Here is a 14,276-nt window from a genome sequence, read left to right on the forward strand (position 1 = left end):
ATAACATGTGTTGCCAAATGTTGGAGGAAAGAGACCCCTTGCACATTCTCTTAAAGCATGAAAATACTTACAAATTAAAATAGGAGTACCCCATAATCTCAGCAACCCCATTACTGGGTATTTATTCAAAGGATATGAAATCAGTATGTCGAAGAGATATCTATACTGCCATGTTGATTGTAGCATTATTCACAATAGGCAAGATAGGGAATCAATGGAAGTATTTGTTTATTTATTAATTTATTTTTGAAATAGGGCCTTGCTCTGTTGTCCAGGCTAGAGTGTAGTGGCATGATCATAGCTCACTGCAGCCTTGAATTCCTGGGCTCATGTGATTCTCTCACCTCAGCCTCCTGAGTAGCTGGGACCACAGGCATGTGCCACCATGCCCAACTAATTTTTTGTATTTTTGTAGATTCAGGGCCTTGCTATGTTGCCCAGGATGGTTTTGAATTCCTGGGCTCAAGGGAACCTCCCACCTTGGCCCCCTAAAGTGCTGGTATTATAGGCATGAGCCACCACACCAGGCCCAACCTAAGTGTCTATTAACAGTTGAATGGATAAAGAGATGTGGTGTATGTGCACAATGGAATAGTATTTGGCCTTTAAAAAGAGTGAAATCATGTCATTTGTGACAACATGGATGAACCTAGAGGACATTATGCTAAGTGAAATAAGTCAGACACAGAAAGACAAATACCTTATGATCTCACTTATATGTGGAATCTAAAAACATTGAACTTCCAGAAGCAGAAAGTGGAATGGTGGTTACCAGGGGCTGGGAGAGGCAGGCACTGGGGAGATGTTGGTCAAAGGACATAAAATTTCATTTAGACAGGAGGAATAAGTTCAAGACATCTATTGTACAGCATGGTAACTACAATTAATGATATATTGTATACTTGAAAATTGCCAAGAGTTTTTGTTTGTTTATTTGAGACAGGGTCTTGCTCTGTCACCCAGGCTAGAGTACAGTGGCATGATCACAGATCACTGCAGCCTTGAACTCCTGGGTGCAAATGATCCTCTTGCCTCAGCCTTCCAAGTAGGTGTAGCATCGTCATGCCTAAGTTATTTTTAAATTTTTTGTGGAGATAGTTGTCTCCACAAAAAGTGTGGAGACAACATGGGCTATGTTGCCTAGGCTGGTCTTGAACTACTGGGCTCAGGTGATCCTCCCACCTCAGTCTCCCAAAGTGCTGAGATTACAGGTGTGAGCTACTGTACCCAGCCAAGAGGGTAGATTTTTAAGTGTTCTCACCACAGAAAATATGTGAGGTAAAGCATATGTTAATCTTAAGTAGATTGATTTAGCCATCCCACAGTGCATACGTATATCAAAATGTCATGTACACCATAAATATATATAATTTTTATTCATCAATGGAAAAGTAATAAACGTTACAATAAAGATACTTGTTTAAAATAAAAAAAAGTAGAATCGTATTTAATTTGACTGTAGTCTCCCACCCTAGTAACACTCCCTTCCTCTCCAACCCTAGCCCCGCTACCATATCAGCTTGAGGTGCTTGGAGTGGGGATGAGGGTGACATCTTCTGGTCCTTCTTCCTCCTAGGCCCTGGCCCCACCTCTGGCCCCCCTTACTTATCTTCCTGCTGCAGCCTCTTTTAGGGCTCAGGTGTTCTGGTGTTGGGGCAGGGAGGTAGGTGAAGGACAGTGCCAAGTTTTGAGGGATCCTGGACTTTCCCTTCCGGTCCTCTTTTGGCTGTCCCTACTTTTTTGCATGAAGCCCCCAAGGCCTTCTGGGGGGAAGCAGCGGGGTGCATCCTCCCTCTTGCATGGGCTAGTGTTTATTTTTCAGGTGCCCTGTGGCGAAAGGGCTCCTCACTTCGTTCCTTGTCTTACTCTTCCTCCTTTTCTGCTTCTAGAGCTTTGCTGGGGAGGGGTGGCTGGCTTGGATGCCTCTTGCTGTAAATCCTGGGCAAGGAGGAAATTGGTGGCCCCTGGTTGCGCCAATTGTCTTTTAAGGGTGGAGCATTTGGGAATGTGGTTGCCTCTGTGTCCTCTGCCTTGGGCACAAGGGAAGTCTTGAGTGTGCCCTGTGAGGCAGGAGAGTGATGGGAGGGGAGCCTGACTGCGGCTCGCTTGGGAGTGGCTTCGGGGATTGGGGAGAAGTCACAGGTGTGCTGCAGAGCCTCTCAGGGTCATGGAGATGGGCAGCCCAGCCACTCTATCCCCATGCCTATCACTGACAGTGTGGAAAGGGTAAGTCCATGGTGAGCAAAGGGACAATGTGTTGCAATTCACCTCTCCTCCAGAATAACAGATGCTAACAGGATCCAGCATCTCCACAGATATTCTCCATGTATAAAATGAGTTTGAGTACTTTATTCAACTTGAAAGTCATAACATACCTTTTAAGTATTTGGGTTATGATCATCTAAATGTCAAAAGACACTGGAGACCTTGAGGGCTTGGCTGAAAATTCCATAGCCAGGTTGGCAGAGGTCAGGGGTGGGGGTAATCCAGGTCTTCTGGCTTCCCCTCCTCTTCCCACCTACTTGCCTCTGGAACCTGTTCTACATCACCCCTCCTATATCATCCAGATGACAGCAGCTCCCTGAGCATTTCAGGGGATTGCTACCAGCATATCAACGACTCCAAGGCCAACCAGAATTCCAAATTGTGATGAAACTGCATTGTGTAGGACTGCGTCCTTAGAAAGTTTTGATCTTTGAGCTGAAGTGAAGCTTGATTCTATGCCCCTATTAAGAAACTTTTTGCCTGGTGTCCACAGGTATTTGGAAGAAGTCTTTTTACTTTTTAAGGGAAAACTCTATTTTTAGGTGCTTATTTATGGTACTAGAGAAATAAGTGAGTTAGTCATCAACAGCCATTCTGGACTAGTCTTTAAAGCAGGCCTCTTAAGGCTTTTCACAAGCCTGTTGACTTAGATTTATAATCAATAATGCTGTAATCACAGCTCACGACTAATTCCTTGCTTACCCAATTAATCAAAATCACTGTGGCTCAATGTGGAGGAAAGCATGCTCAACTTAGGTCCTAGTAGAAACTCTGCCCCCAGGCTCACGGCGGGTGGCGCTGGGCCAGGATGCCCTCTTTGTGGAAAGAGGCATGTGCTTGGCCAGCCCTTGAGGCTCTTTCCTTCCTGGCACCCTGGACTGTGTGGATGGCATGTGCACTGAGCCACAGGGTGAGGGGCAGGGAGGAGTGGAGAATCATGGGGGAGGCAGTTGCAGAACCGGCTGTGTTTTTGTTTTTTTCTTCTATTTTAAATCAGGAATTATTAGCCGAGAAGATGCAGAAGATCTCCTGGAGAACATGACTGAGGGAGCATTCCTGGTCCGGGTCAGTGAGAAAATCTGGGGTTACACCCTCTCCTACCGCCTGCAGAAAGGGTTCAAACACTTTCTTGTGGATGCCTCTGGGGATTTTTACAGCTTCCTGGGAGTGGACCCCAATCGCCATGCAACGCTCACGGATCTCGTTGATTTCCATAAGGTATCCCTCACAGGGATACTAATGGGGGGGAGGGGGAACTGGTGGAAATTCGAGCTGAAGAGAGAGCTAGAGCAAGAGAAGCAAGGCTGCTGGCTCTGGGTAGTGGGGCTGGAGGGTCTCAGAGATGTAGAGCATCAGGGCAGAAGAGACCAGAGGTTGTCCACACCGGGCCTTAGGGCCCACTGTTCTGCTCTCTGCTTCACTCTCTGGGGCATGCGGGCACCTCTCACCCTGGTCCTCAGGCCTCTTCTCACCTTGGGTACCTGAGTGCTCCCTCCTGTTAACACAAGGACTGGATGATCATCCCTTTCTCCAAGCCTGGGTCTCATCTCCAACTCATTCCCAAGAATGTCTCTCATGAGGACCTCCAAGCCAGGCCTCTAGCAGCTTCTGAGAGTTAGCTGAAGTGCAGTAGGCAACCCTGTGATTAGAGAAGCTTTTCTAGTGGTGGAGTTACCATGTCTCCTATTTGAACTCCAGCTTAACCACTTAGTACATGTGTGGCCTTGAGCCCGCACCTTAGTCTTACCAAGCGTCAGTGTCCTACTCAGGCAAATGGATGTAAATAGTACTTAGCTTGGACCCTGTGAGTATTGAATTAAGTCAAGTACGCAGCAGCGCTTTGTGATTGTGAAGTGCTTATGGAAAGTCTTGTTTCTTGGCATTCTTTTTGTTATTTGTCCTCCTGCCATGGACCCTATATTGGGAAAGATGTTGTCTTCCAAGCAGTGTATGTAGTAAGAAGCAACGTTTATGTTCGTGTGGCGGTTGGCATCATTAGTAACTGGGAGAAAGCCAGAGATGGAACTCAGTGACCTGGAAGGGCAGGACGAAGGATTCCGAGGGGCAGAGTGGTGGTAGGTAGCTCAGGTGTCTGACATCTAACCAAGCTTTGTGGGTGTAGATGGTTTCACAGAATGACTTGACGGTCTCACTGGGGTTTTGCTATAATAGGGACTCTTAGGTTTGTATTGCTCTCTCTTTATCTCTTCATGGAGGTCCCTAGAACTTCAGGGACAGCCCTTGACCTTATGAATAATACACATGGAGAATCACCCATTCACAGATACTCAGGCACTGATTGTGGAGTACTGCCTGGAAACTGGACTAACCAGGATCAAGGTCAATTTCTCCGTGTTGGGAAGAGCCTTCTAACAGACGAAAGCAAAAGAGAGGGGATGTGAGGACATTGGCATGTTCTCTGTGTCAAGCACTGAACCTATTGCTCTACATCCATGCTCTTATTTAATCTTACCAATAGATCTGTAAGGGAGGCATCTTTTTATTTATTTATTTAATTTTTTTTATTATACTTTAAGTTCTAGGGTACATGTGCACAACATGCAGGTTTGTTACACAGGTATACATGTGCTATATTGGTTTGCTGCACCCATTAACTCGTCATTTACATTAGGTATTTCTCCTAATGCTATCCCTCCCCCTGCCCTCCACCCCACAACAGGCCCCGGTGTGTGATGTTCCCTGCCCTGTGTCCAAGTGTTCTCATTGTTCACTTACCACCTGTGAGTGAGAACATGTGGTGTTTGGTTTTCTGTCCTTGTGATAGTTTGCTGAGAATGATGGTTTCCAGCTTCATCCATGTCCCTGCAAAGGACAGGAACTCATCCTTTTTTATGGCTGCATAGTATTCCATGGTGTATATGTGCCACATTTTCTTAATTCAGTCTATCATTGATGGACATTCTGGTTGGTTCCAAGTCTTTGCTATTGTGACTAGTGCTGCAATAAACATATGTTTGCATGTGTCTTTATAGTAGCATGATTTATAATCCCTTGGGTATATACTCAGTAATGGAATCGCTGGGTCAAATGGTATTTCTAGTTCTAGATCCCTGAGGAATCGCCACACTGTTTTCCACAAAGGTTGAACTAGTTTACACTTCCACCAACAGTGTAAAAGTGTTGCTATTTCTCCACATCCTCTCCAGCACCTGTTGTTTCCTGACTTTTTAATGATTGCTATTCTAACTGGCGTGAGATGGTATCTCATTGTGGTTTTGATTTGCATTTCTCTGATGACCAGTGATGATGAACATTTTTTCATGTGTCTGTTGGCTGCATAGATGTCTTCTTTTGAGAAGTGTCTGTTCATATCCTTTGCCCAATTTTTGATGGGATTGTTTGGTTTTTTTTCTTGTAAATTTGTTTAAGTTCTTTGTAGATTCTGGATATTAGCCCTTTGTCAGATGGGTAGATTGCAAAAATTTTCTCCCATTCTGTAGGTTGCCTGTTCACTCTGATGGTAGTTTCTTTTGCTATGCAGAAGCTGTTTAGTTTAATTAGATCCCATTTGTCTATTTTGGCTTTTGTTGCCATTGCTTTTGGTGTTTTAGTCATGAAGTCCTTGTCCATGCCTATGTCCTGAAAGGTATTGCCTAGGTTTTCTTCTAGGGTTTTTTTTTTGTTTGAGATGGAGTCTCGCTCTGTCGCCCAGGCTGGCGTGCAGTGCGCAATCTCAGCTCACTGCAAGCTCCGCCTCCTGGGTTCATGCCATTCTTCTGCCTCAGCCTCTCCGAGTAGCTGAGACTACAGGCGCCCACCACCATACCCAGCTAATTTTTTGTATTTTTAGCAGAGACGGGGTTTCACCGTGGTCTCGATCTCCTGACCTTGTGATCCGCCCGCCTCGGCCTCCCAAAGTGCTGGGATTACAAGCGTGAGCCACCGCTCCCGGCCTCTTCTAGGGTTTTAATGGTTTTAGGTCTAATGTTTAAGTCTTTAATCCATCTTGAATTAATTTTTGTATAAGGTATAAGGAAGGGATCCAGTTTCAGCTTTCTACGTATGGCTAGCCAGTTTTCCCAGCACCATTTATTAAATAGGGAATCCTTTCTACATTTCTTGTTTTTGTCAGGTTTGTCAAAGATCAGATGGTTGTAGATATGTGGTGTTATTTCTGAGGCCTCTGTTCTGTTCCATTGGTCTATATCTCTGTTTTGGCACCAGTACCATGCTGTTTTGGTTACTGTAGCCTTGTAGTATAGTTTGAAGTCAGGTAGCATGATGCCTCCAGCTTTGTTCTTTTGCTTAGGATTGTCTTGGCAATGCAGGCTTTTTTTTGGTTCCATATGAACTTTAAAGTCGTTTTTTCCAATTCTGTGAAGAAAGTCATTGGTAGCTTGATGGGGATGGCATTGAATCTATAAATTACCTTGGGCAGTATGGCCATTTTCATGATATTGATTCTTTCCATCCATGAGCATGGAATGTTCTTCCATTTGTGTCCTCTTTTATTTTGTTGAGCAGTGGTTTTTAGTTCTCTTTGAAGAGGTCCTTCACATCCCTTGTAAGTTGGATTCCTAGGTATTTTATTTTCTTTGTAGCAATTGTGAATAGGAGTTCACTCATGATTTGGCTCTCTCTTTTGTCAGTTGTTGGTGTATAGGAATGCTTGTGATTTTTGCACATTGATTTTGTATCTTGAGACTTTGCTGAAGTTACTTATCAGCTTAAGGAGATTTTGGGCTGAGATGATGGGGTTTTCTAAATATACAATCACGTCATCAGCAAACAGGAACAATTTGACTTCCTCTTTTCCTAATTGAATACCCTTTATTTCTTTCTTTTGCCTGATTGCCCTGGCCAGAACTTCCAACACTATCTTGAATAGTAGTGGTGAGAGAGGGCATTCCTGTTTTGTGCCAGTTTTCAAAGGGAATGCTTCCAGTTTTTGCCCATTCAATATGATATTGGCTGTGGGTTTGCCATAAATAGCTCTTATTATTTTGAGATACATTCCATCAGTACCTAGTTTATTGAGAGTTTTTAGCATGAAGGGCTGCTGAATTTTGTCAAAGGCCTCTTCTGCACCTATTGAGATAATCATGTGGTTTTTGTCATTGGTTCTGTTTATGTGATGGATTACATTTATTGATTTGCATATGTTGAACCAGCCTTGCATCCCAGGGATGAAGCCGACTTGAACGTGGTGGATAAGCTTTTTGATGTGCTGCTGGATTCTGTTTGCCAGTATTTTATTGAGGATTTTCACATCGATGTTCATCAGGGATATTGGTCTAAAATTCTCTTTTTTTGTTGTGTCTCTGCCAGGCTTTGGTATCAGGATGACGTTGGCCTCATAAAATGAGTTAGAGAGGATTCCCTCTTTTTCTGTTGATTGGAATAGTTTCAGAAGGAATGGAACCAGCTCCACTTTGTACCTCTGGTAGAATTCAGCTGTGAATCCATATGGTCCTGGACTTTTTTTGGTTGGTAGGCTATTAATTATTGCTTCAATTTCAGAACCTGTTATTGGTCTATTTGGTGATTCAACTTCCTGGTTTAGTCTTGGGAGGGTGTATGTGTCCAGGAATTTATCCATTTCTTCTAGATTTTCTAGTTTATTTGCATAGAGGTGTTTGTAGTATTCTCTGATGGTAGTTTGTATTTCTGTTGGATTGGTGGTGATATCCCCTTTATCATTTTTTATTGCATCTATTTGATTCTTCTCTCTTTTCTTCTTTATTAGTCCTGCTAGTGGTCTATCAATGTTGTTGATCTTTTCAAAAAACCAGCTCCTGGATTCATTGATTTTTTTGAAGGGTTTTTTGTGTCTCTATCTCCTTTAGTTCTGTTCTGATCTTAGTTATTTCTTGCCTTCTGCTAGCTTTTGAATTTGTTTGCCCTTGCTTCTCTAGTTCTTTCAGTTGTGATATTAAGGTGTTGATTTTATATCTTTCCTGCTTTCTCTTGTGGGCATTTAGTGCTATAAATTTCCCTCTACACACTGCTTTAAATGTGTCCCAAAGATTCTGGTACGTTGTGTCTTTGTTCTCATTGGCTTCAAAGAAGAACTTTATTTCTGCCTTCATTTCGTTATTTACCCAGTAGTCATTCAGGAGCAGGTTGTTCACTTTCCATGTAGTTGTGCAGTTTTGAGTGAGTTTCTTAGTCTTGAGTTGTAATTTGATTGCACTGTGGTCTGAGGGACAGTTTGTTGTGATTTCTGTTCTTTTACATTTGCTGATGAGTGCTTTACTTCCAACTATGTGGTCAATTTTGGAATATGTGTGATGTGGTGCTGAGAAGAATGTATATTCTGTTGATTTTGGGGTGGAGAGTTCTGTAGAAGTCTATTAGTTCTGCTTGGTGCAGAGCTGAGTTCAAGTCCTGGATATCCTTGTTAACCTTCTGTCTCATTGATCTGTCTAATATTGACAGTGGGGTGTTAAAGTCTCCCATTATTATTGTGTGGGAGTCTTAAGTCTCTTTGTAGGTCTCCAAGGACTTGCTTTATCTGGGTGCTCCTGTACTGGGTGCATATAAATTTAGGATAGTTAGCTCTTCTTGTTGAATTGATCCCTTTACCATTATGTAATGGCCTTCTTTGTCTCTTTTGATCTTTGTTGGTTTAAAGTCTGTTTTATCAGAGACCAGGATTGCAACCCCTGCTTTTTTTTGCTTTTCATTTGCTTGGTAGATCTTCCTCCATCCTTTTATTTTGAGCCTATATGTCTCTGCATGTGAGATGGGTTTCCTGAATACAGCACACTGATGGGTCTTAACTCTTTATCCAATTTGCCAGTCTGTGTCTTTTAATTGGGGGCACTTAGCCCATTTACATTTAAGGTTAATATTGTTATGTGTGAATTTGATCCTGTCATTATGATGTTCGCTGGTTATTTTGCCTGTTAGTTGATGCAGTTTCTTCCTAGCATCAATGGTCTTTACAATTAGGGATGCTTTTGCAGTGGTTGGTACTGGTTGTTCCTTCCCACGTTTAGTGCTTCCTTCAGGAGCTCTTGTAAGGCAGGCCTGGTGGTGACAAAATCTCAGCATTTGCTTGTGTGTAAAGTATTTTATTTCTCCTTCACTTATGAAGCTTAGTTTGGCTGGATATGCAATTCTTGGTTGAAAATTCTTTTCTTTAAAAATGTTGAATATTGACCCCCACTCTCTTCTGGCTTGTAGAGTTTCTGTGGAGAGATCTGCTGTTAGTCTGATGGGCTTCCCTTTGAGGGTAACCCGACCTTCCTCTCTGGCTGCCCTTAACATTTTTTCCTTCATTTCAACCTTGGTGAATCTGACAATTATGTGTCTTGGGGTTGCTCTTCACGAGGAGTATCTTTGTGGTATTCTCTGTATTTCCTGAATTTGAATGTTGGCCTGCCTTGCTAGGTTGGGGAAGTTCTGGATGATATCCTGCAGAGTGTTTTCCAACTTGGTTCCATTCTCCTCATCACTTTTAGGTACACCAGTCAAATGTAGATTTGGTCTTCTCACATAGTCCCATATTTCTTGGAGGCTTTGTTCATTTCTTTTTACTCTTTTTTCTCTAAATTTCTCTTCTCGCTTTATTTCATTAATTTGATCTTCAATCACTGATACCCTTTCTTCCACTTGATCAAATTGGCTACTGAAGCTTGTGCATGCATCACATAGTTCTTGTGTCATGGGTTTCAGCTCCATCAGGTCATTTAAGGTTTCCTCTACACTGTTTATTCTAGTTAGCCATTCATCTAATCTTTTTTCAAGGTTTTTAGCTTCCTTGTGATGGGTTCGAACATCCTCCTTTAGCTCAGAGAAGTTTGTTATTACCGACCTTCTGAAGCCTACTTCTGTCAGCTCATCAAAGTCATTCTTCCTCCAGCTTTGTTCTCTTGCTGGTGAGGAGCTGCGATCCTTTAGAGGAGAAGAGATGCTCTGGTTTTTAGAATTTTCAGGTTTTCTGCTGTGGTTTCTCCCCATCTTTGTGGTTTTATCTACCTCTGGTCTTTGATATTGGTGACCTACAGATGGGGTTTTGGTGTGGATGTCCTTTTTGTTGATGTTGATGCTATTCCTTTCTGTTTGTTAGTTTTCCTTCTAACAGTCAGATCCCTCAGCTGCAGGTCTGTTGGAGTTTGCTGGAGGTCCACTTCAGACCCTCTTTGCCTGGGTATCACCAGCAGAGGCTGCAGAACAGCAAATATTGCAGAACAGCAAATATTGCATAACAGCAAATATTGCTGCCTGATCCTTTCTCTCGAAGTTTCATCCCAGGGGGCACCTACCTGTATAAGGTGTCAGTCGGCCCCTACTGGGAGGTGTCTTCCAGTTAGGCTATACAGGGATCAGGGATCCACTTGAGGAGGCAGTCTGTCTGTTCTCAGAGCTCAAACACCATGCTGGGAGAACCACTACTCTTTTCAGAGCTGTCAGACAGGGACGTTTAAGTGCAGAAGTTTCTGCTGCCTTTTGTTCAGCTATGCCCTGCCCACAGAGGTGGAGTCTACAGAGGCAGCCGGCCTTGCTGAGCTGCGGTGGGCTCCGCCCAGTTCGAGCTTCCCCATCCACTTTGTTTACCTACTCAAGCCTCAGCAATGGCAGACGCCTGAGGGAGGCATCTTAACCCCATTCCACAGATTAGGAAACCAGGGCTAAGTTTTCATGGTTAGGACCAGGAGTTAAGCCTCAGGCTGTCTGCCTCTAAAGAATGTACTTTTCCCACTAAACCATATTGTTTGCTTTTCCTAGAAGCTGCTTTAGCAATGATGAGCTCCTTGTCCCTGGAAGTGTTTCAAGCAAAGGATAAATGCCCCTCACTCAGGACAGATTCCAGAGAAAGGCTAGACCAGAGATCTCTGAAGATCTTTATTCTCTTCCAAATCAAAATCTTTGAGACTCACAATTCATTTCTAACACTAAGGAGAGATAACATTTATGACAATGTGGACATCTGGTGGCCAACTTCTATAAGTTAAAATTTTAATTACACAATTAATTCATGATTACATTCTAAGAAAAATCAAATACAATACAAAGTGAAAGCCTCATTCAAGTCTCTATTTCCGTCCTCTACTTTGATTATCAATTTGCCATGTATCTTATCTAAGTATCTCCTGAGCAGTAACATAAAAACTTATGTACGTAAGGAAATATATAGTTTTGTTATTTTTCACATAAGTTGCATAGTCTTTTTTGAGACAAGGTCTTACTGTGTTGCTTAGGCTGGAGTGCAGTGGTGCGATCATAGCTCACTGTAACCTCAAGATCCTGGGCTCAAGTGATCCTCCCACCTCAGCGTCCCTAGTAGCTGGAACTACAGGCACGCACCACCACACCCAGCCCAAGTTGCATATTTCCTTACATATAAATGAGTGATTTGATTTTTTAACATGCTTACTAAATAATTGAATGCAGTTTTAAAAAGCATGGTCCCTAGAATGAGGCTGCTGAGTTTTAAATTCTAACTTACGTGTTTGACTTTGGACGACTATTTAGCTTTTGCACCTTAGTTTCTGCCTTAGTAAAGTGGGTTTAATAGTAGCACTCAACTCTTAAGGTCACTGTAAGGTTTTAATGAAACATCACTGTGTGAAGTGCTGAAACAATATACCTGACACTTGTAATTTCAGGACATGCTGGCTGTCATTCAAATATATCTATGAGCTCTTCTGTGTTAATCCGTATACCAAACCTTGTAAATGCCGTGTGGTATTCCATGGTATGGTTGCATATTAGTTTAATTACTCATTCTCCTTTTCATGGCCACTTTTCTGGCTTCCGATTTTTCGTGATCTTGAACAGTGCTGTAGAGACTTCCCTGTGTGTGTCACTATGGATACATGTGCAGTATTTCTCTAGGATGGGTCCTGGAACTGGAATTGCTGGAGAGAAGAGTATGCACATTTTAATTAGAAAAGATCTGCCAGATTGCCCTCCAAAAATGTGGCGCCAGTTCAGTCTCCTGCCAAAACTATATGAGGCTGTTTCCCTGCACTGCTGCCAACACTGGGGCCTATCAATCATTTCATTTTTCTCCATCAGATGGGCAGACACTGAATCTACTGTGGTTTAGTTTGCATTTGTCTGATTACCACTGATGCTGAGGATCTTTTCACACATTTCATGGCCACTTGGATTTCTTCTGTGAGTCATCCTTTCATATTCTTTGTCCATTTTTCTATTAGGATATCTCTTTCTTTTTGATGTGACATTTCTTTCAGCTGCTGAATTGCTCTTTAGTTATGAGCATGCTGCTTTTCAGTTCTTCTACTGAAATTTTTTCCTTTTAATTTAAATGGTCATGCTTTTGGTTTCCAGGTTCTTTAAGTGGTTCTTTTTTTTTTTTTAATAATGCCCATTCTCGTTTCATGGATGACTTCTTTCTTATTCTGCTGAGGAGAGATTAATGCACATCTCTTAAAGCCTCTTCTGTTTGCTTTATAGACTTGATATTTTCCTGGAAATCATTTCTGTTGTTGAGTTCAGCCTCTTTCTTTTATGGTTATAATTTTGCTTAAATGCCTATAAATTTTAGGCTATGAAACGATCTTCCAACTTTAAATTTTCTGTCTATCATGAGTGGATACAGTTTTGCTTCCCAAATCCAGTGTCTTCATGCTGTAGGGGTTGGAGTTGACTGTGAGTGGCTCATCTTTTGGGCATGGGACTGTCTGAACTTTTTGGGTCTCTTGGGGCTTCCAAGGAACTGTGTGCATCTCCTCATTCCCCAGCCTGCTTGAGGCAAACACCTACTGGAGTCCCTCAACTCTTCCTCGACTTGCTGTAACTGGTGTCCCACATTGACTCCTCTGACAAGCCCCTCCTGCATGTCTTTTGTTTTTCAAGGATTCTTCAATATGTTTCACTTTGTTGATGGCATTCCTTTTTATTTTCCAGTACTTTTTATGAATTTATTTCTTTTTAAAGGCAGATTTTTTTTTCTGTCATTTCTAGAAATCTGAGAGGAGACAAATGCATATTCTTAGTTTCTTTGTCTTGAACCACTCTCTCTCTCTCATAGATGTGTATTTTCCTATCTTGATTATAAGTGGATTTTCCTTTTTTTCCCTTTTAGGAGGAAATTATCACTGTTTCAGGAGGAGAGTTACTTCAGGAACCCTGCGGACAGAGGGACAGCCCACCAGACTACCATCTGTTGTTTGAATAATTTTTTTCCTTATCAGTTGGATCCGTTTTGGCATCCTGTTTTTGAACTCAGTTTAAGAACTTCTCAACTCACATCCTATGGCCTTCTGGAAGATCCACCACTATCCAGAGGAAAAAGTAGATTAATATGTCTCAAGGGATATGACATCTATGGCATAGGGCTACTGGTCTCATCTCAGTGATCAGAACAGAAATTGCTAATAGCTCATGCAACTCTTTCATGAAGAGCTTGGCTATGACCTTAGAAGAAAAAGCCTGTTTGTCATGGCTTCCATAAACTGAGCTCTTACAGTGCGTGGACCATGTTTTAATAATCCAAAATAATTCCAGTGCCGAACCCTGAATTTAACATATGGTAGACATTCAGTAAATGTTTGTTGAATGAATGCATGTCTTCTAAAAGTTTTTCAACACAAATTAGCAGTGGTTTCTTGTAAATTATTTCCTACTCGCCACTCTATAAAATCATGGCAATAATAGAAGATTGTGAAGGATTTCTATGGAGGACTTTAAATGCTGCATCTTTCATAATCTCCATTATTACCCTCATTGATATTATCATTGGAATTATTTAAGGCAAGCCCCAGTTTCCAGGGCAGCTGGTTGACACTGTCCTGCCTTCCTTATTTAACCTCTTCTTTTGCCACTTGCCTCTATCTTTGAATCATATTTTGGCCCTGGTTTTGCAATGGTTTTATGTAATCCTACAGATGTCTTCAAGACCTGGGGTGAGTTATAACTGCAAGAATGGTTTTTTAGAAATCTGATGAGGTCTCTGCTCTCTGGGATGTGGCCCTCTCTATGCAGGTTACTCCAATGATTAGCTCTGTCCTCATTGTCCTTTTAATTCCCTTGTCAACTTAATCTAAGTATGTTCCTTATATTAACAAGAAGACTCA

At 42.2% G+C, this 14,276-nt stretch overlaps 1 protein-coding gene across 2 annotated transcripts in view; it reads left to right on the top strand.

Annotated features, from left to right (window-relative positions):
• Positions 1 to 13,763, top strand: part of SH2D4B (SH2 domain containing 4B) — a 103,847-nt gene extending 90,084 nt beyond the window's left edge. Inside the window, exons 7-8 of one of the 2 annotated variants that reach the window (XM_058435788.1) lie at positions 3,263 to 3,483; positions 13,286 to 13,763. In XM_058435788.1, coding sequence (XP_058291771.1) covers positions 3,263 to 3,483; positions 13,286 to 13,378 — 314 coding nt within the window. In that variant the 3' untranslated portion in view covers positions 13,379 to 13,763. The remainder of the gene's footprint in view (positions 1 to 3,262; positions 3,484 to 13,285) is intronic. The other variant, XM_032141479.2, reaches the window with a different exon arrangement.
• Positions 13,764 to 14,276: the final 513 nt, after the last annotated feature.

This window comes from Hylobates moloch, unplaced genomic scaffold (genome assembly GCF_009828535.3).
Source record: "Hylobates moloch isolate HMO894 unplaced genomic scaffold, HMol_V3 SCAFFOLD_3, whole genome shotgun sequence".
In the NCBI taxonomy this organism is placed as follows: Eukaryota; Metazoa; Chordata; class Mammalia; order Primates; family Hylobatidae; genus Hylobates; species Hylobates moloch.